The sequence below is a fragment of the Apodemus sylvaticus genome, chromosome 6 (genome assembly GCF_947179515.1).
Source record: "Apodemus sylvaticus chromosome 6, mApoSyl1.1, whole genome shotgun sequence".
In the NCBI taxonomy this organism is placed as follows: domain Eukaryota; kingdom Metazoa; phylum Chordata; class Mammalia; order Rodentia; family Muridae; genus Apodemus; species Apodemus sylvaticus.
In genome coordinates, this window is record NC_067477.1 from 99,602,717 (window position 1) to 99,623,274 (window position 20,558).

Sequence of the window (20,558 nt, forward strand, 5' to 3'; positions counted from 1 at the left end):
GACACTATAGCCAAGCCTACTTACTCTACAGAGACCCACCTCACTTTCTGTGCCACTCCCCTAGGCCTGGGGAAATGACAATGACCTGTGTGTCACCTCTCCAGTAATTTACACTCTACTAAGCCATAAACAACTACTGCGGTGGACAGAGGAAAGTGTTATCCAGAAAAACATCAATGCAGGGACATCCAAAAGTTTCTAGAAAGGGGCAAGATGGCTCTTTTGAGCAGGAGATCAGAAAAACCTCTTTAATGTGATTGCTGAGTAGAAAGCTAACAAATTCTACCTTGAGGGGAAATCCCAGCATGCCAGCAGTGGTGAGGAAGTGAGAGCGAGAGAGCGAGAGAGTGCTGTGTGCGTGCGTGTGTGTGTGTGTGTGTGTGTGTGTGTGTGTGTGTGTGTGTGTGTGTGACTCACACACATGTAGAGCCCGAAGGACAACTCTTATTTCAGGAGTTAGAGTCTCTCTCTCCACCATGTGGGTCCTAGAGAATTGAACTTGGATTGGAGTTTGTGGCAAGTGCCTTAGCCTGCTGAGTCATCCTGCCAGCCCTATGGTGGCAACTTTAGAACTACTGTCCCAAATCAGAAATTAAGATACAATCCTAAATGAAGGCTGAAAATGAACGTCTCTTATGAACAGAACATTTGTGAGAAGAGCAGACTACCTCTGCTTCCCTCCCTTTGCATTTGTTTTATAAATGGAAACTATTTGAATTATATGTACTTAAAATCTTGCCTTTCTGCTAGGCATTATGGTACACAGTGGTGGCCCTCGCCTTTAATCCTAGCACCTGAGAGGCAAAGCCGGGCTGACCTCTGTGAGTTCAAGTCTAGCCTGGTCTACAGAATGAGTTCCAGGACAGCCAGGGCTGTTACAAAGAGAAACCCTGTCTTAGACAAAAAACAAAACAAAACAAAACCCTTGCCTTTCTCTCTATATGCGAATAGACAGCTTTCTGGATGTAGCCTCCGGCAGTTATGCTATTTCTGAGTGGGATGGTAGCTGGTGTCTTAGCTTCCTTGTAGCAGTCGGCACTTTAGAGTTTTATATTGAGTTGTATTCAAATTTTAGTGTAAAAACTAAAAGAAAGCTCCAGAAACCATTTTTTTTTAAAAAAAATTTTTTTTATTTTGGTTCATGTGTGTTTGTGTGTGTGTGTGTGTGTGTGTGTGTGTGTGTACCACCTGTGTGCCTAGTATCTGCGGAGGCCAGAGAGGACACCAGATCCCTAGAACTGGAGTTAGAGACAGTTGTGAGCTGCCATGTGCAGGTTGAGAATCAAGCCCAGATCCTCTGGAAGAGCAGCCAGTGACTTTTACATGTGTACTCTCCTATACACACACGATAAATAAGTTTTAAAAGATGCTAAGTTAGACTGTTTCTTCATTTTACCTGACTTTGGTGATCCTTTGGTGACAGGGAAAGTCTTTGGAGTCTGAGGGTCAGACTGCAACTCTGCTCCACTTTCAAGAGGACATATGGTATCACTTAGCAGCTCAAGATCACTGCCCCAATCCGAGGACTGCAGATTGTCTTCTAATACCTGTTCACAAGATAACAGAAACTGAAATTACTGTTGGAGTTCAAAAGTTAACTTCTGTGACCCTAAACAGTTACTGCTTGTCACTGTATCTGAGAGTCCTTTCTAGGGAACTGTCCCCATCAGCAACTCTTCCCAGAGAGGGACTGCAAACAATGCTAAGTGGGGAAACAGTCTCTGTCTGTCTGTCTGTCCGTCTGTCTGTCTCTCTCTCTCTCTCTCTCTCTCTCTCACACACACACACACACACACACACACACACACACACACACACACCTCCTCCTTCCAGGTGTACCTCTCTTGTAGGGTCAGGACCCTCACAATGAAAGCATCAATGTCATTTTGGATCACCACACTGGCAGCTTTCTACCTCCTCTGCCTGGGAATTTTAACTTTGTATCTTGTGGCTTCCTTTCTTTTGCCCAGACCGCCTGTTTTCTCTTGTTTCAGTTGGTTTTTGACTCTACTTTGCTGCCTTTCCAACCACTCTTCTTCCCAACTTCTCGCTTCCTGCATGGCACTTTCTGTGTATGACCAGGATGTACTATTTCATACCACTGCTTGTTGTCACATGTCAACTAATGAAATGGTGGTCTGCCTCTAGAGTAGTCAGGGGACTGGCTACTTAGAGATCTCATTAGCTTACATGGCTACAAGGAACTGATATCATTCATATTCCTACGACCTCATCCCTGAAGGTCATGAAACATGACCTTATTACAAGGAGATCAAACTCATGTACTGAAGAAGCATACAGAACACAGAAGCAAAAAATCCCGAATGACACTAAATGCCCTTGCCATGGGCCTCACAAGGCAAGGTGCATCACAAAACTGGCCAAGAAGCATGCACTCAGAAAACCTGAAGCAACTGGAAGAGAACTTCCACAGATTCCCACAGGTACCCACCTGCCCACTGTTCTGCTAAAGACTCCATCTTGTTCCCAGTTCTTCTGGGCTATGTAAGCCACTGAAAGCCAACTTCTCTATTTGTGCATTCACCTCAAATCCCTCATTTCTACTGTAGCAGTCTGTCAATACCAGATACACTATCATCTCTCCCACTTAAACAAAATTTTTCCTTGACCACAGGTACCACCCAGTTTTTCTGAATGTCTTTGAAGCACAATGCTTTGTGGAAGTGAAGAGATAGATGCTGCCTTTGATCTCTCTGCCATGTCCCCAGTTCAGCCCCACTGGTTGTCTGATCAGTCTCAGCCCTCTCTCTCCTTAACCTAGCAGCAGCATCACTGGACACCACTGTCCTCGTATGAAATACTGTCTCCTTGGCTTCCAGACAGACATCCTTCCTCTCAGCTGTCCTGACTTCACACCAACACAGTAACCCTGGGAAGGCCCTGAGCTCAGGTTTTCGGTCTTCCTCTGTGTCTGCCTTTTGGTGACATCCAACAAACTTGGGATTTAAATCATAGCTACTGTATTTTACTTCTATGGTGTTCCTACCCCACATTTTAAGACCCCTGAAATCCAGGTGACTCTTACAATCATTGGCATGTCACAGTTTAATTCACAGCATTCTTTATAAAATGTTGGTGTGTCTTGGTGTGCTGGCTAATTTGGGCTAACACCTTAGTCATTTGGCAAGAAGAAACTTCAACTGAGAAAATGCCTGCCAAGATTGGCTTGTGAGCAAGCCCGTGGTGTCCCTTAAATATCAGTGCTACAGAGGGCCCAGCCCACTGTGGGTGGCACTACCCCTGGGCACATGACCCTGGGCTGTGTAAGACAGAAAGCTGAGCAGACCACGGTGAAATGTTGCAAAAACAAGACTGGAGCTGAGCCCATCGCTGATGTGCAACAATCAGGATACTGCAAAGTCTTGGGGAAGGGACAGCTCCCCAAGCAGCCTGTTATCCTGGAGGCTGAGGGAAAGATGAAGGGTGCTGGGGCCGCCTGCGTCCTGATGGCTGAAGCCACACAGGGAGGGTCACATAAATGCCTCCATTTTCCATGTGAAACAAACAATAACAGTGATAAAATAGGCTGAGCAAACCAAGAAGCCAGCCAGTTACTCCTCCTCCACAGTCTCTGCTGCAGTTCTTGCCTCCAAGTTCTTAGCCCGGCTTTCTTCAATGACACACTGTGATGTGAAAGTATACAAAATAAACCCTTCCCTCCCACATTGCTTATGGTCATGATGTTTTATCACACAGTAACTAAGACACTTGGTCAGAAGCTGTAGTTCAGAGGTAGAATGCTTGCCTAGTGTGCCTGAAGCCCGGATTTGATGATTTCATGGCTATAATCCACACTGGCAGTTTTAAACTCCTATCTTCCCCACTGCAGACTACTCTATCTCACTACATATGTGACATTTCCTCTTGATGTCTAACAGCTGTCTCAAACTGAGCCCCTGGTCGCACCTGCCCTTTCGGTTCATGGCAGTTCTTTCCTTGTAGATGCTTAGGCTGAGAACCCCGCAGTCAGTCGGCCTTGACTCCTGCCTCCCACACCCCACATCTAGAGCACCAGAAAGCCCTTCTACAGCTTCTCCTCTGTCCTGCTGGGCCCCACTCCCCTAGTCTAGGCTTGGGCGGTGGTCCCCGCGAGGCCTGAAGTTCAACATTGCTTCTCTTCCATAATTCATGTTAATTTCACTTCCCAAAACCCTTCACCTGGGTCCCCAATTGCCAGTCTGGGGTACACAACATCCTTCCCAATGCCCTCTTCTACACACATTTGATCAGTTGCTATGGAATCAACAGCTATCCATAGCTCAAAGGTTGTAGGTTAGGATGCATATACTGGCCTCTCTACTTGGAACAGTTGCATCCAAAGCTCTCAGGTCACATTTGCAGAGTTACTGAGGTAACTACATTCTGAGGGGGGAATGTGTTGTCCAGAACTGCTAGGTAAGTTGTCTGTAAGCGACACCCCAAATCATTTCTAATTTAAAATATATTTTTCTCTCCCTTTCAGAAAAGGGTATAGCTATACTAGTGTGACAGAAATGATGCGATTTACTGATGGGCTTCCAATTTCATTTCTTATTCACCAGGATTTAATGTGATACTGTCCACCAGGTGTTTACTCATACCAACAAAACTTTTGTCTGTAACTTTCCAGTTAGCCTAAGATTAAAGTGTCACAGAGAACCCTAGTTTTTCATTCCTGTTTTGTACATGCTAGGCAGCATCCTAGTGCACAAGGACAACCAGAGACACCAAGTATGAGATTTGAAGGTCATATTCTTACTACTTTGCATAATTCCTTTTTTCCTTTTAAGAGTCACCATAAAACCACAGAGCACCTTTGTTTTTTGTGACGAGCGTGTGGCTCCTGTTCTGACAGGTGAGTGTTCCATGTGCAGCTCTGAGGCCCCCACCTTTGCTCGCCTCTGTAACCTAGTCTTTCATCTTGACCTGGGCTCCTTGGTCCTAGATCACTGTTCTTTGCATACAGACTTATGAGGACCTTACCAAACAAGGAAATGCTAGACCACCTCCCAAGTTTCTAGCAAATGTGAGTCACATAGAGTCAGAATCTCATACTAGTCCTGGAGGGTGGCTACTGGAACTGCCCTTTATTCTAATTAAAAGTACCATAGCACACTTTGGAAGCAATTCAGAACAAACTGCTCAAAGACAGAGGGGCTCCGATGGGCACCCAGATGGACTCACTTTCACTTCAAAGGACAGTAAGGAGCGGATATTGAGATGCCAGGTAAAGTAAGTAGGAGGACCAAGTGAAGGAATGACATACACAGGGCCTGGGGATGCAGCTCGGTTGCTAGAATGCTTGCCTAGCATGTGAAAAGCCCTGGCTTGGAGCTTCTGAATAGAAACATAAAATTATGTCTGCCAATCTAGCACTTGGGAGGTGAAGGCAAACCAATGTAATCCTTGACCTGGGATAAATAAGACCCTGTCTCAAAATAAAATAAACTGGCTGGTGGCACTTGCCTTTAATCTCAGCACTTGGGAGACAGAAGCAGTGTGGATCTCCATGAGTCTAAGGCTAGTCAGGGAGAAATAATCAAGTCCTGTCTCAAAAAACAGTCATCACCATCATCATAATAGGAACAGCATATGCAAAAAAATTCTAACAACAATAAAAATCCAAGACAAACAAATACCACAAACTAAACAGTCAAATGACAGAAGTCCCTCAAGAGCCCTCTTCTAGGCCAGGCAGGGAGCTCAGAGGCATAGAGCTTTCACAACATATGAGTTTGATCCCCATAATGCAAAACAAATAAGAAATTCCTTAAATTATCTATATAAAATGCATGAGCTAGGTTTGGTGGCTGTAATCCTAGCACTTGAAAGGCTGTGGCAGGAGGATTACCTAGAGTCCAAGGCCAGTCTAGACTATGAAGTTAGACCCTGCTTTAAAAGACCAAAACCAAAATAACGAAAACTTCTAAAAGGAAGATGTGATGGCTTGTATATGCTTGGCCCAGGGAATGACACTATTTGGGGGTGTAGCCTTGTTGGAGTAGGTATGGCCCTGTTGGAGTAGGTGTGTCACTGTGGGTGTGAGCTTTAAGACCCTCATCCTAGTAGCCTGGAAGCCACTATTCTGCTAGCAGCCTTCAGATGAAGATGTAGAACTTTCAGCTCCTCCTACACCATGCCTGCCTGGATGCTGCTATGTTCCTGCCTTGATGACAATAGACTGAACCTCTGAACTTGTAAGCCAGCCCCAATTAAATGTTGTCCTTTATAAGACGTGCCTTGGTCATGGTGTCTGTTCACAGCAGTAAAACCCTAACTAAGACAGAAGATAAATTTTATGTTACAACTAGTTTAATAAACAGCCACAATTCATTGTAAAGTCTAGATCATTCTGGATTGCACCAGGAGCCTCTTCCCTGAAAATCCACAGGCAAGCACCACACTTAAGCAGTCACACACACACACACACACACAAAGCCTTTGTTTTTCTGACACACAAAGTGAATTTTAGTGCCTCATGTCAGGGTCCAGGGCTCACCTTGGCTTTCCTTCTGCTTTTATGAACTGGGTTTTGACAATAGGCCTGCTTGCTCTTCTGAAGGTAGCGCTTCCAAAAACTGTGTAAGACTTCATTCTAAGAAGGAAGGAAACAAGTGATGGTGACAGCCACACAGGCACAGGTACCACACAAGTTCTCACACTCTACAGCCGGCCCTAATCTAAATGCCTTCTCACCGGCTTCTCCTTACCAGGGACATGGGAAAACCCAACAACTAACAGTCCATTTCATTTTTCAGTGTTGGGGATTAAACACAGACCTCAAAATATACTTCTAATCTAAGAGTTAGGGGAAGGTCCATTCAAGTCTCACTTTTCAAACAATGATAGCTAACATCTAGCTACTTACCTTAAGTTCTGGGCTTACTCCGAGGGTCTCCAGGGCTTCTGCTTGGTGATAAAGTATGCACTGGAAACCTTCACACACATACCAATCCCAGCCTTTCTCTAAAGGACAAATAACAAGCTTTAGACACATATATTCCTAATTTACTATGATGCTTCTACATAATGCAATCTCTGTTTACATGGGCCAAAAGACTTCTATTTTTGTACCTCAAATAGTTTTCTTGTGTGTACACATGTACACTTTATGAATATACATGTATGTTTTGTGTATGTGTATGTACACGTAGTATGTGCGTGCACTTTGTGTCTATTTGTGTTGTACATATTGTGTGTATGTGTATATTGTGTATATGTATTTGTATATACTGTGTATATGTACATACTTTTGTTTTGTTTTGTTTTGTTTCTTTTAACAAGATCCCACTATGTGACTGTGTGCAGCAGGGAACATGCCATGCAGATTAGGTGGCCTCAGATTTGTATCAGTCTCCCTACCTATGTTTCCATCTCCTAAGTGCTGAAAGCATGGGCATCCATTACTAGACTCAATCATGAATAGCTTCTTTGCTTTTTTAAAAGATTTATTTATGTACTTATGCATATGAGTGCTCTATTTGCATATATGCCTGCATGACAGAAGAGGACAGACATAGATACTATTATAGATGGTTGTGAGCCACCATGTGTGTACTGGCTGGTTTTATGTGTTAACTAGACACAAATTAGTCATTAGAGAGAAAGGACCCTAAGTTGAAAAAATGCCTCTACATCCAGGCAGTGGTGGCGCACACCTTTAATCCCAGCACTTGGGAGGCAGAGGCAGGTGGATTTCTGAGTTTGAGGCCAGCCTGGTCTACAAAATGAGTTCCAGGACAGCCAAGGCTACATAAAGAAAGCCTATCTCAAAAAAAAAAAAAAAAAAAAAAAAACCAAAAACAAACAAACAAATGTCTCTATGAGATCCAGCTGTAGGGATGGCATTTTCTCAAGTAGTGATCAGTGAGGGAGGGACCAGCCATTGTGGGTACCATCTTTGGGCTGGTGGTCCTGAGTTCTATGAGAAATCAGACTGAGCAAGTCAGGGGAAGCAAGCCAGTAAGAAACACCTTTCCTTGGCCTCTGGATGAACTTCTGCCTCCAGGTTCCAGCTCCACTTGAGTTCCTGCCTGACTTCCTTCAATAATGTACTATAATCTGGAAGTATAAGCCCAATAAACCCTTTCCTCCCCAAATGGATTTTTGGTCATGGTGTTTTATCTCAATAATAGAAACCCTAAGACAATATTGCTGCTAGGAAATGAACTCAGGACCTCTGGAAGAGCAGCCAGTGAAACATCTCTCCACTGAAACCACTGAAACATCTCTCCAGCCTGATAGTTTCTATCTGTATATTCTTTATTCCAATCAGATGTATTTGTATAAAAATGCTAAAGTTAAGCATTTTGTTATTATACTCAGTTTTTTTCAAATATCTATGATTGTTCTGAAATGTTATCATAAAAGGCAGAAAACTGACTATTTGACACGTTTAAAAATAGGTGAAATGTATGTTTATTTGAGATTTTTATTTTTATTTTTGTTTTTGTTTTGTTTTAGTTTTGAGACAGTGTCCTATGTAACCTAGGTTGTCCTATAACTCAGTACATAGACCAGGCTGGCATGGAACTCACAGAGATCAGTCTGCCTCTGCCTCCTAATGCTGGAATTAACGGCTTGGCCATCATACTCATGTATATTTTACAGTGCTCAAAGCATTCCTATGTGGAAATACTTAGTCACTGCATCCACCAGCTTTCTGTTCCATTTCAACACAGATTTTGGTTGGCAAATATGCAGATGTCAAGATCCAATAAATAATGTCTAGAGGTCAGGAAAGGGCAATCCACACATTTAGGAAAACAAGCTCACAATGGCACTCTGCTTTTGTGAAAATGGTTCTGGGTTAGACAGAGAAACTGAAAATAAGAAATCTGATATATCCCAGTGCCTGGGTATGAGATGTATCCTAAGTATTTATGAGCGGTATTGTGTGCAGTATTTGTAATTGTTAGTATGTGTGCACTTATAGGTGGGTTGCATGTGGCTGTGTATGTGGGTGTGTAGATCTGTGATCATTGACAAGGTCTTCCTTGATCACTCTGAATCTTTCAAAAATTACTATTATTTCATTTCATGTATATGGTGTTCTGCTTGTGTGTGTGTACATATGTACCACATACAGAAGCCTGGTGCCCACAGAAGCCAGAGGAAGGCATCCAATTGCCTGGACTTCAAATACCGACAGTTGCAAGCCATCACGTGGGTGCTGGAAACTGAGTGAAGATCACAGGAAAGCAAGTGCTCATCACTGCTGACCATCTCTCCAGCCCTTCCACCTTTATTCTTGTTCTAAAGATTTATTTATTTATATAGGTACATTGTAGCTGTTTTCAGACACACCAGAAGAGGGCATCAAATGGTTGTGAGTCACCATGTGGTTGCTGGCAATTAAACTCAGGACCTCTGGAAGAGCAGCCAGTGCTCTTAACCACTGAGCCATCTTCTCTCTAGCCCTCACCTTTATTTTTTTAAATGGGATTTCTCAGTGAATTTGAAACTCATGGATTTGGCTAGGATGGCAGGCCAGTAAGCTTTGAGGATCTATCTGTATCCATCCCTTCCAATACTAAGATGACAAGGAGCATGCAGTAATTAGCAGCTTTTATATATGTTTTGTGGCTCTGACTTCCTTGTATTTCAGGTACATCACTGATGGAGCCATCTTCCCAGCTCCTAAATATTTTAAATGGACTATTCTTGTGAGCTCCACAACCCTTAGATCATAAAAAAATTGCCAGAGCAGTCAGCATTATATGTTTAGCTATGGTAACAACCAACTGGAGACAGTGTAATCGTGGGTGAGGACCCTTTCTCACACATGGCTTCTGAACTCTGTTACTGACTCCCACATAGCTTCTGTGCACTGTGAAGACTCCAGCTTCTTTCGCTTACCAGAATATCAGGGTTTCCTGCCCCCATTGACTAACCAATCCTTCCTGGGCAGAGTTTCAAATATAACAGGAAGCCTATAATTTCTGATGCATGCAGAGGCTAAGAGGATTAAATCCTCTGAGTGGTGTGCATGTACAAGGTTCCCACACACTGTCATACAAATGTAGAAACTGACAATGTTGCATTTTTTAACTCTGCACTCACCAACATATATACCAATGGTGTCACTGTTTTCCTTCACAGGTGACAATGCTGTGACTATTGACTAGCAGACACCACTTAATGCAGCATCCAAGGTTCTGTAGACATTAAGCCCAAACTATACATTTTAACTATTTACATATCTGAGTTACAATTAATCATGTGTTACTCTAATAAAACTGAATAAAAATCAACCAGGTTTTAGCCTATAAAGAATCACTATTGGGCTGGAGAGATGGACAGTTCAGTAGCCTGGGTCTGGTTCCCAGCATCTATCTACATGGTGGGATTACAACCATCTGTAACATAGCCCTCTGGCCTCTAAGAGTAGCAGCATATACATGGTACAGACATACATGTACACAAATACCTACATACATAGACAGAAAATAATCATCTCTTTTAAAGTTACTATTGAAGGTTGAACAGAAATCTGTGTTAGTATTTTGAGCATCCCTCTGGTATTTATCTAAGAATGTCAATGTATATTTCATGTATGTCCACATATGTATATTCCTACACATGTATACACACATATATTTGTACAAAACAGCTACCTTTTGTAGAAATGTTTACTATTACCCTTAGGTCAGTGGTTTCCAACTTGAGAATCCATCTGGTCCTGGTTACTCTTAAAAATACAAAGCGCTAGCCAGATATTTTCAGATCCTTCTCAATAATGGCCCACTGTAAGGATTCACAGGATCAGTACTCACTCTACAGCTATTTTAGAGACAAATAATCTTTCCTATTTTCAAAGGGTATGTTCAAGATTCAACATTCGAAATAGTGTTCAAAGTTGAATATGGTGTTGAGCTAGCCCAATCTGAGAAGCACTCAGCTGAACCATTTCAGAAAATCACATCACAAGTAGTGGCACAGCACAGGACATAGGCCAGGTACAGACAGCTAACGCTGTTACTACCTTCTGCTGAACAGTGCCCCTGCAGAAGAGGAGCTTACGGACAACATAGACGTCAGCGCATTTGCTCCCAAGTTGACCCCAGCAGTGACTTGACTTTAATTACTTGGATTTTGCTTAAAATGCTGGCTGGCATTTTGTCTGGAATGTATTTAAACTCATTCTGTGCCCTCACATCATGAAGGAAAGTGTGAGGGAGCCTTGCTGTGGGCACGGTGCTCACCAAGCTTGCTTCTCTGTCTCAGCCCCCTGCTGATGGAGTTGATCTTGGTGTTAGGAATAACTGCGGTGCTCACCACTTCCTCAGAGCGCTGCAGGAAACAAAGACAGGCAATGAGGAGGAAAGCTCTGTGCCCTGAAGCACACACATATGCCAAGTGCACACTGGGAAGGAAGTGTCCAGGAACACCTGAGAGTGACTGGACAGATGACTGAGAAACCATACTACGACAGTTAATCTTTTTTTTTGTTTTGGGGGGGGGTGGGTTCTGAGACAGGGTTTCTCTGTGTAGCCCTGACTATCCTGGAACTCACTCTGTAGACCAGGCTGGTCTCGAACTCAGAAATCTGCCTGCCTCTGTCTCCCAAGTGCTGGGATTAAAGACCTGCTCCACTACCGCCTAGCTATGACAGTTAATCTTCATGCTACTTTTTCATTTAAAAAGATTTTGGTTCCTAAAAGAGCCAGTTACACGGTAACCAAACACATAAACCTTTACTTTAAACTATGCAATTATATTGCAATTAATTTTGAATTTAAAAAGCTGGGCATGGTGGTGCATGACTTTAATCCCAGCATTTGGAAGGTAGAGATAGATTTTTGAGTTTGAGGCTTGCCTGGTCTATAGAGCATGTTCCAGGACAGCCAGGGTGCACAATGAAACCCTGTCTTGAAAAAACAACAAAACAAAACAAAAAAAGGTATTAAAAAATAACTTTTATATAATTTTTTTTAAAAATAAGGGGTATCAAACAAGACCAAAAATAAAATATACTCATTTTTACCCATGCAAACTACATTTTAACATGGCAGCAATTTACTGTTAGAGACAGCAGCACATGCTTCGGAGGTGAAGGCAGGGAGCTCAAGAATTTAAGGCCAGCCTGGGCTATGTAGACCCTCCCTCAAAACAAACAAAGGACAACAAAACAACCACCACCCTGAATCCCTGTCACACAGGGAGGCTTGTCCTCCTTCTGCAAGGGTGTGTGAACACTAATTCAGAAGGGATTTTCATTTACCAAAGTACTACCACAGGTGTGGGGAGCATGCCTTTAATCCCAGCACTAGGGAGTCAGAGGCAGGGCCAACCTGGTCTACATAGTGAATTCCAGGCCAGATGGCATGACAAAGACACTATCTGAAAAATTAAAATAAGTAAAATAAAAGGACTTCTTATTTCCAATAAAGAACTTTAAAATGGTAATAGTACCATTCACAACAAACTATCCTTAGACTGACTTTCTGGCAACCAAAACCAAAATACTGAATCTTATTTCTGTATAAAAATAAAAATTTTAAAATAGTAAATAATCTTAATATATTTTTCTAAATTTAAAGATTGAGAAAGAAGCTTATCTTTTTTGAGGGGGTGGTTCCAGATAGCCTGGGAAAGCCCTTGCCCTTTGAGCTCCGGAGTTCTGGGCTCTACTACCCCCCCCCAAGGCAGAATGAGTCTCATAAGAATAAAAGGCACAAGCTGAGGAGTACCCCACCAACCTAACATGCCCCAACCCTATTCAATCCCCAAGAGCCAGCCTGGGCTACACGAGACCCATCTCAGATACAATAAGGATCATGCCTTTAGATTTCTGGGTGCAGATACTGTTTTCAAAGCACATGATATACTGAAGAGACTGCAGTATGAAGATAAGACATGCCAAAGCAACGCCGAAGCAGCTATCTAGAGCAGAACTGTCAGAGGTGAGAAGGTGTTTTACACCTGAGCTATGTAAGACACAGAACAACAAAAAACTAGGGAAGGCTAAACACCCCATGGTTAGAGTGTGGAATATTTACAGACTAAATAGAAATCTGTGATGCTCTGAACCACACAGTAGAGACCATCGAGACAAACACACAGAGGTCTCCTAAGCTTCCCTATCCCTTTCCACAGGAAAACAAAAGACTGGAAGGGAGCTTCCGGGTATATACTGAGAGTGTCGGTGACTTGGGCTTCCACTCGCATAGTTTTTATTCTCCTATAATAAGCATGCACTGGTCTTACAAAATCTATCAAACTCACAAAATTTTAAGCACATACTTGTATTAAAAACTTAAAACTTATAAAAAGTATATGTCATCTAAACTAGCCAGATTAAGGACCTTAAATTCTTTTTCCTGACTAAAACACACCAGGAAAAAAGCCTTCCACACAGAAGGCCTTGCTGGGATTGTGCAGAGTGCCAAGGTCTTGAAGACTCACACATGGTGAGCTGTGGTGAGAACTGTGTCGCAGCCTCCACTGTCCCAGGTACTGACTCACTTGCTGGCCATTCTTCACCCACTGAATTTCCACAGCACCATGCTACACAACTCCAGGAAGCACAGAGGTATGCTATTCTATGTTGAACATGCCTGGGTTAGTGTAAAGCCAAGAGAAACAATTGAAGTTGTATAATTTCACTCAGGTTTGTCTATTGTGTGGAGGGCAGCCTCTCAGGTTCACAGCCTTTTACAGAAACACACTGGGGCAGGGATGTAGTTAACAGGACCCTTGACCAGCACACAGAATGCACTAAATCATGCCCCTGAACAGTAGGAAAAAAAAGTCATCCACCTTCAAGAACCGTACATCCTCACTCCCTCCGGTTGAGACTCTTAAACAGGACGCTTAGTAGCAATATTATAGTCTTTCAAACTAAAAATGATGGTAGTTGACTTAATCAGACCAAACCAAGAAACATCAAAGACAGAAATAAAAGAAGCCATTAGTTACGGTTGTTCAATTCCTATAAAAATAGTGCCCTGACTCCATCTGTAAATGGAGACTCCTCCATTATGACATCCGGCTCCTTCACTGTGTTTACATTTGAATCACAGTATAAAATTAACACTGACTAAACCACTGGAGCCTCAGTGAGCATCAAAGCACAGGATAAACTGCATACATTTCAAGTGTAATCTGATGTATTTGTGTATATGAGTATTTTTATATCTTGATGGGACGTGTCTCCATTGCCATGATCAAGGAGATTATTGCTCCACCATTCCCCAGTGTTTTGGTTAAGTATATATCTGGGTAATATCCTGTCTGACTGACTAACAGGGAAGCAAACAAGCATCTGAGCTATAGACTGAAGAAGCCACCTCAAAGGAACACACCTGTGTGGGGCACGAGAGATGGCTCAAGGCTGAGAGCATGCAGAAGAGCCTTGGGTTCCACAACAACCATCAGCTCACAACCATCCCAAACCCAGCTCCCCCTGCTGGACTCCATAGGCACCTACACCCACATGTACATGCACATGCACATACCCATACAAATACACACCTTTTATAAAAGCAAAGCGCTTTGTGGAACTGAGTCATCTGCTAACTTAGCTATGTGTCTTAAAGGGGCTTTTATGGTTGTTTTACACCTTTTGTCCAGATTTTGAGTCATCTGCTGTAGGAAGGCAAGTCAGTCCCTATCATACTCTATGTTGGGGCACACAGTCTCTCTTCCACCCCAGCTAGCCTTTCTGCATAAGTGCTGAAGGCAGTGCTTATTCTTTCTTGGTTCTGCACTCTCAGCAAATCCTTCCCAATGAAGAGCAGTCATGGCATGTTTAGCTAGTCCTGCATCAGGCTGTCCACACTTTGTTTCTGGCCTAAAGGAACCTAGAACTTTCAGTGTGGAGATGGCCTCATTTACCATGACTGCACAATGCAGAGTGACAATCTCTAATTTAAGAAGCAGGCATGATGGGGTTAGAAGACTTAGATTCAAGTCTTGTCCCAAATTTTTGCACTCCTGTGGCATTAACCTCCAATTTAACTGGTGTCAGGTGTGGTGGTGCATGGCTTTGATCCTAGTGCTCTTGGATCTCTGAATGCGAGACCAGACTGGTCTACCCAGTCAGACTCTGCCTTAAAACAGCAGCAGCAGCAGCAGCAGCAGCAGCAGCAGCAGCAGCAGCAACAACAACAACAACACAACAAAAACCACTAATGACTCATGAGCCCAGCCTGGTCTACAGTCAGACTCTGCCTTAACACAACAGCAGCAGCAGCAGCAGCAGCAACAGCAACAACAACAACAACAACAACACAACAAAAACCACTAATGACTCATGAGCCCAATTTGCTCTATCTGGGCATAACATTGTATCTCACAGGTTATTGTGAAGCAGTAATCATATAATGGATGAGAAAGTACTTGGTAGGTTGTAAGGAACTACACAAAGATAGTGGTAAGAAAGCATGTTTCCAATATGCCCAACAGTCTCCCACCATTCTAACATGCCATCCTCCAAATCTCTAAGCTGGTACAACACATTAAGAACTAATAAAAATATCCTTCAAGTATAATGTTAAATACATCAAGTTGGGCATAGTGATACATGCCTTTAATTCCAGCATTCAGGAGGCAGAGATAAGCAGATTTCTGTGAGTTCTGGGCCAGTCTGGTCTACAAAACAAGTTCTAGGACACCCAAGGTTGTTACATAGAGAAAAGCTGTCTCAAAAACACCAAAACCAACCAACCAACCAAAAAAACCAACAAGAAAAGACTTCCATATACATACAGTGTAAATGAAACATTCATTTATAAATGTGACTCAACATAACTTTAAAAGTTCATCTCCAATCTAATCTGCAAAATTCTTAATCCAAGACTCTTAATCCAAGTGCTCTTAAAGACTGTTTCTATTATTGGAATTTGGCCATTGAGTGAGTGATATAGATTCATTTTTTAGGAGTTAGGCCTCACACCAGGCTGAAACTACAATTTTGAAAACATAGTCAAGTTCGTGAATGACACATTACTTACATCTGTGACATTGTGGCAGGAGGTACAATAGTATTTGCCTTCATCGGTAAGGCCCCAGGAGACAGCAGCACACTGAGAACAGCGGTCTGTGAACGCTTTCTGTGGAAGGGAGAAATCTGTTATTGTCAGGCCAACACACTGCACCTTAAACTCCATGGTTCTAAGCTCTACTTCCAGTGTTCCTGGCAATTTCATCCCCCAGATTTAAAAAAAAAATCATAAAAAACTAAAAATGCATCAGATGGTATCTATAAGTAAGGAGAGTTTTGTGTCTTTAGTAGCGCGAAATGCAGTAACTATTCCGTTAAACTACTGAAATATGCAGAGTAGAACAAAGAAGGTAAGGTGGACCATGCTAAATTGGAACCAAAGACAGAGTAAACTCCCTGGAAGAGCTGAGGGAGCAAAAGATGACCCAGTATAGGGAGAGGCAAAACAAGCATACAGAGATTAAAACACTGTTGAATTTTCCTTTGGGCGCTGAAAATGTATCAAGAGGCAGATGTTTCAAGTGTTGATTTATTCATCCAGCAATATAAAGGGTATCAACTATGTGACTACTAGACGTTTAACTGGATGCTTGGGGTCCTTTTGCTAAGCAAGAGGAGCATAGAGTCCAATGGTGGTATACATGGATGGATCATGGTGGAGTATAACTTTAGCTTTATCAACTTATTATCTAGACACATTATTACATGTGTAATAAATACAAAGAGTAGTTACTGTCTGCCATGAGTCCCTCTATCATTATTCTACCAGTGCACACACACAGAATTGGTTCCTAATTCTTCGGTGTTTGACTTATGGGTCAATTACTGAATATACCCATCATGTTAAAAGTGCATGCAAAGTTCAGCGGCATCCTAACCACTTTTATGATGAGGTGTGGCACATGTGCTGGATAGTTTTGTGTCAACTTGACACAAGCTAAAGACGTCTGGGAGGAGCGAAGCTCAATTAAGAAAATATCTCCATACCATCACCAGGTGGCAGAAACTGTCTTAATCAGTGATTGATGAGGGAGGGTCCAACCCATTGTGGGTGGTGCCATCTCTGCACTGGTGGTTCTAGGTCCTACAGAACCTGGCAGGCTGACCAAGTCATGAAGTTAAGCCAGTAAGCAGAACCCCTCCGGGGCTCCTTCCTCCATCAGCTCCTGCCTCCAAGTTCCGGCTCTGTTCTTTAGATGATGAACAATAACATAGAAGTGTAAGGCAAATAAACCCTTTTCTCCCCGACTTGCTTTTTGGTCATGGTGTTTCACTGCAGCATTAGAAACCCTAGGATAGCAAGCACATTGGAATGTCCTTGGCAAGGGTCTGGAATTCGTAGCCTAGACAGACTGACACAGATTACTTGGAGGTATCCCTAGAGGTCCTGCTCTCCCTAATGCTCCCCAGCATCAAAGGGAGCTTTGCTGGGTGGTCCCCTCCAAGGAGGACAAGCCACGGGGGTGGCGACCCCACAAGCCCACAGCTTCATCCTTCTTCTGGCCCACGCCCCATGTGAACAAACGCTCCACCCGACCTCACCCTCAACCTCCCAGGGCGAACACGCAGCCAGGTTCCGGTCCGCGCGGCCGCCGCCCCCCCCTTCGCTCCGCCCTCTCTGCGGGTCACCACCCCCAGCCGACGCCTTCTCCCGGGCGCTGCTCCTCCTCCTGGCTGTCCTTGGCCTTTTAGGTTATGGGACCGGAGTTCTGTACGGTCCTCTAGGTCCTTACCACCTCCTCCACATCCATCCCGGCTTCGCTGCGGACACCGTTACCCAGGCAGCAGGCGCCGCTTCCGGGAGAGCCGGGGAGAGCGCTCCGGTCGGAAACACCGCCTCTGCCTTTGCGTTCCAGGAGTCTTCTGTGCTTCCCTTGTAGGACTCAAGACCCAGGCTGCAAGCACGCAGGCAGTACTGGACCCGGACCAGGCCCCAGAGACGGAGCTCAGACCTAACGAGGGTTTTCTTTGTTTTTGTAGCCTTGGCTGTCCTGGAACTCAGCTCAGGAGACTAGACTGGCCTCGAACTCACTGAGATCCTCCTGCCTCTGCTTCCTGAGAGCTGGAATTAAAGGCGTGTGCCAGGACTTCTGGCTTCTGGGATTTTACAAAATGTGTTCTCAGTGTTTCAAGAAGAGAACACAGGTTTTTGAGCTAGAATTGGGTTTCTATTTGGATTTTTTATTTTATTTTATTTTACTTCGCAGATCCTAGGAACTAAACCCTCCTAAATGCTAGCCAAGTACACCATACCACCAAGCAGCATTCCCAGCTCTTAGACCAAGATTTCTAATCATGACTCTATTTCTTTCTTGAACCTTCACCTCCTCCTGTGTAAAAAGTATATATTTGCCTATGAATATAATTTTGCCTCATATAATAAATTCTTGTTAAGTTTATCTCTTGTCCCCTCGTCAAACACACTGATTCCTTGCTTCATTCCGTAAACCAAAGGTGTTTTAGATTTTAGAGATTTATCTGTGAACAAAATAAGTCTCCACCTTCGTGAAGATTATATTTGTTTATTTGTTTTTGCTTGTTTGTTTCCAGACAGGGTTTCTCTGAGTAGTCCTGTCTGTCTTGGAACTCACTTTGTAGATCAGGCTGGCCTTGAAGTCAGAGACATTTGCCTGCCTCTGCCTCCTGAGTGCTGAGATTAAAGGCGTGTGCCACCAGAGTCTGACATTTGTTTTAAATACTAAAAATTCTTTCCAGGGGCAGTAGAGAAGAACTGAGATGGATTCTAGGTGATAAGGGCCCAGCAGGGGAGCCTGGGGTCTGTGGAAGATCCTGCAGCACCCTGGAGAACAAAAATGTTATAGGTTAGGTTAGAGGGGAAGGATCCAGGCCCAGAGGAGAGTGGGACTCTGTGTTTTGCAAATTAATGAAGGCACTAAAAAGGATAGAGAGCTGTAATGTAGGAAGCTAAACCTGTTGTGCCTCATTCCTCGATGGGGCTGCTGTGTGCTGGGAGTTTAGCGGTCTATGGAAGGTCCTATATAAAGTGAGGCTCATTGACTTTGCTATAAATATTATGATAGGGAGAGACAAAAATAAGAAAATCGTGAGTTGGAGCTAAGAGAGCACTAGCATCTCTCGTAAGATTTCAGTTTGATTCCCAGCACCCACATGGCAGCTCACAACTGTCTGTAACTCCAGTTCCTGGGGATCAGGTGCCATCTCCTGACCTCCATGGGTACTGGGCACAGACATGGTGTACACATATAAGCAGGCAAATCATCCATACACATAAAATAAAAATGAAATAGGGAAGACATGTTAAATGCAGTGAGGGGGTGGTTTCAGTTAGAAATGGTGTAGTCTGGAAAGGTCTCACTGAGGAAGGATCAGATATACTTTTTTTTTTAAAGAAGACAAAGGTTAGATTGAGAAAGAAAACAATAAGAGAAAGGGAGAGCAAGTGCTCGACAGGAAGCTGCCACAGACCAGGATCAGTTCTTTCTGAGAGCGACAATTTTAATAACTCGGGGAAGATTGATCAAGAAGAGAAGCACATTTGTGAGTCCCTGGATAGAATTAACACCAAAATAGAATAATATAGAGTAAAATATGGATCAATCTAATCCATATTGCCAGAAATATCATAGGAAAAAAATAAAAGCCTTTTATGGAAAAGCCTAAGTCAGTACATTTGAATTTTCTTTTCTTTCCTGACAGGAGTTTTCTGTATAGCCCTGGCTGTACTGGAACTCAATCTGTAGACCAGGCTGAACTCAAGAGATCTGCCTGTCTCTGCCTCCTGAGGGATTAAAGGTGTGTGCCACCACCGTCTGGCTACATTTGAGTTTTTCAAAGAAAGCTACTTGTTTTTTTTTTCTTTAAGAAAACACATTATTTAAAAATATACAAGGAAAATAGAAAAATCTGAATAATCCAAGAGCTCCTTCAGAAATTGTCTTAGGGCTGCAATGTCCTATAAGTGGTAGCCTATCCCTTGGAGGGTCATGAGCTCAAGCTCCGAGACTGGAGATAAATGAATAATCGAAACATCAGCAAGACAAGGAAAAGACAAAAGATGTTCACACTTGTATAGAATCCTGTTCTGCTCAGGAACAGATGTACAGAACCAGGATTCCATAGAAGCCAATATGAACAGTTAAGAATGGGCAAGAGACAAGTCAGCAGAGTGTGGTAGTGTCGCAGCTCTCTAATCCCAACTCCCCTGGAGGTTGGGGCAGGAGGGTCACAAGTTCAAGGCCAACCTGGACCAACTTAGCAAAATACAAAGTAAAAAGGGGGCTACAGAGGGTAGCGCAGTTGGCGAATCATTTCCCAAGTAAGCACAAAGCCTTCCGTTCAGTTCCCGTCTCTGCATAAAACCAGATATGGCGCCATACATGCATCCTTGAAATCACAGCACTCAGGAGGCTGAGGCAGGAGGATCAGAAGTTCAAAGTCATATACAGCTACAAAGCACGTTCAAGGCCAGCCTGCACTATATGACATGTGGTCTTAAGAAGGAGAGAGAAAACAGATGTAGTTCAGTATAGAACGAGAAGCCCTAAATTCAATCCCAGTCGTACAGAGGGTTTTAATAAGTAACCAATGCAAACTCATTAATATTCATTACTCATGAGAAAAATGAAAATTG

The 20,558-nt window shown here is 43.2% G+C and overlaps 1 protein-coding gene across 1 annotated transcript in view; it reads right to left on the reverse strand.

Moving 5' to 3' along the window:
• Taf1b (TATA-box binding protein associated factor, RNA polymerase I subunit B) overlaps positions 1–17,749 on the reverse strand; it is a 63,570-nt gene extending 45,821 nt beyond the window's left edge. The window contains exons 1-6 of the mRNA XM_052186044.1: positions 17,680–17,749; positions 15,957–16,055; positions 11,205–11,292; positions 6,869–6,966; positions 6,500–6,595; positions 1,397–1,547 (exon numbers count right to left, since the gene is read on the reverse strand). Of these exons, the coding sequence (XP_052042004.1) occupies positions 1,397–1,547; positions 6,500–6,595; positions 6,869–6,966; positions 11,205–11,292; positions 15,957–16,055; positions 17,680–17,697 (550 nt within the window). The 5' untranslated portion in view covers positions 17,698–17,749. The remainder of the gene's footprint in view (positions 1–1,396; positions 1,548–6,499; positions 6,596–6,868; positions 6,967–11,204; positions 11,293–15,956; positions 16,056–17,679) is intronic.
• Between the last annotated feature and the right edge of the window lie 2,809 nt (positions 17,750–20,558).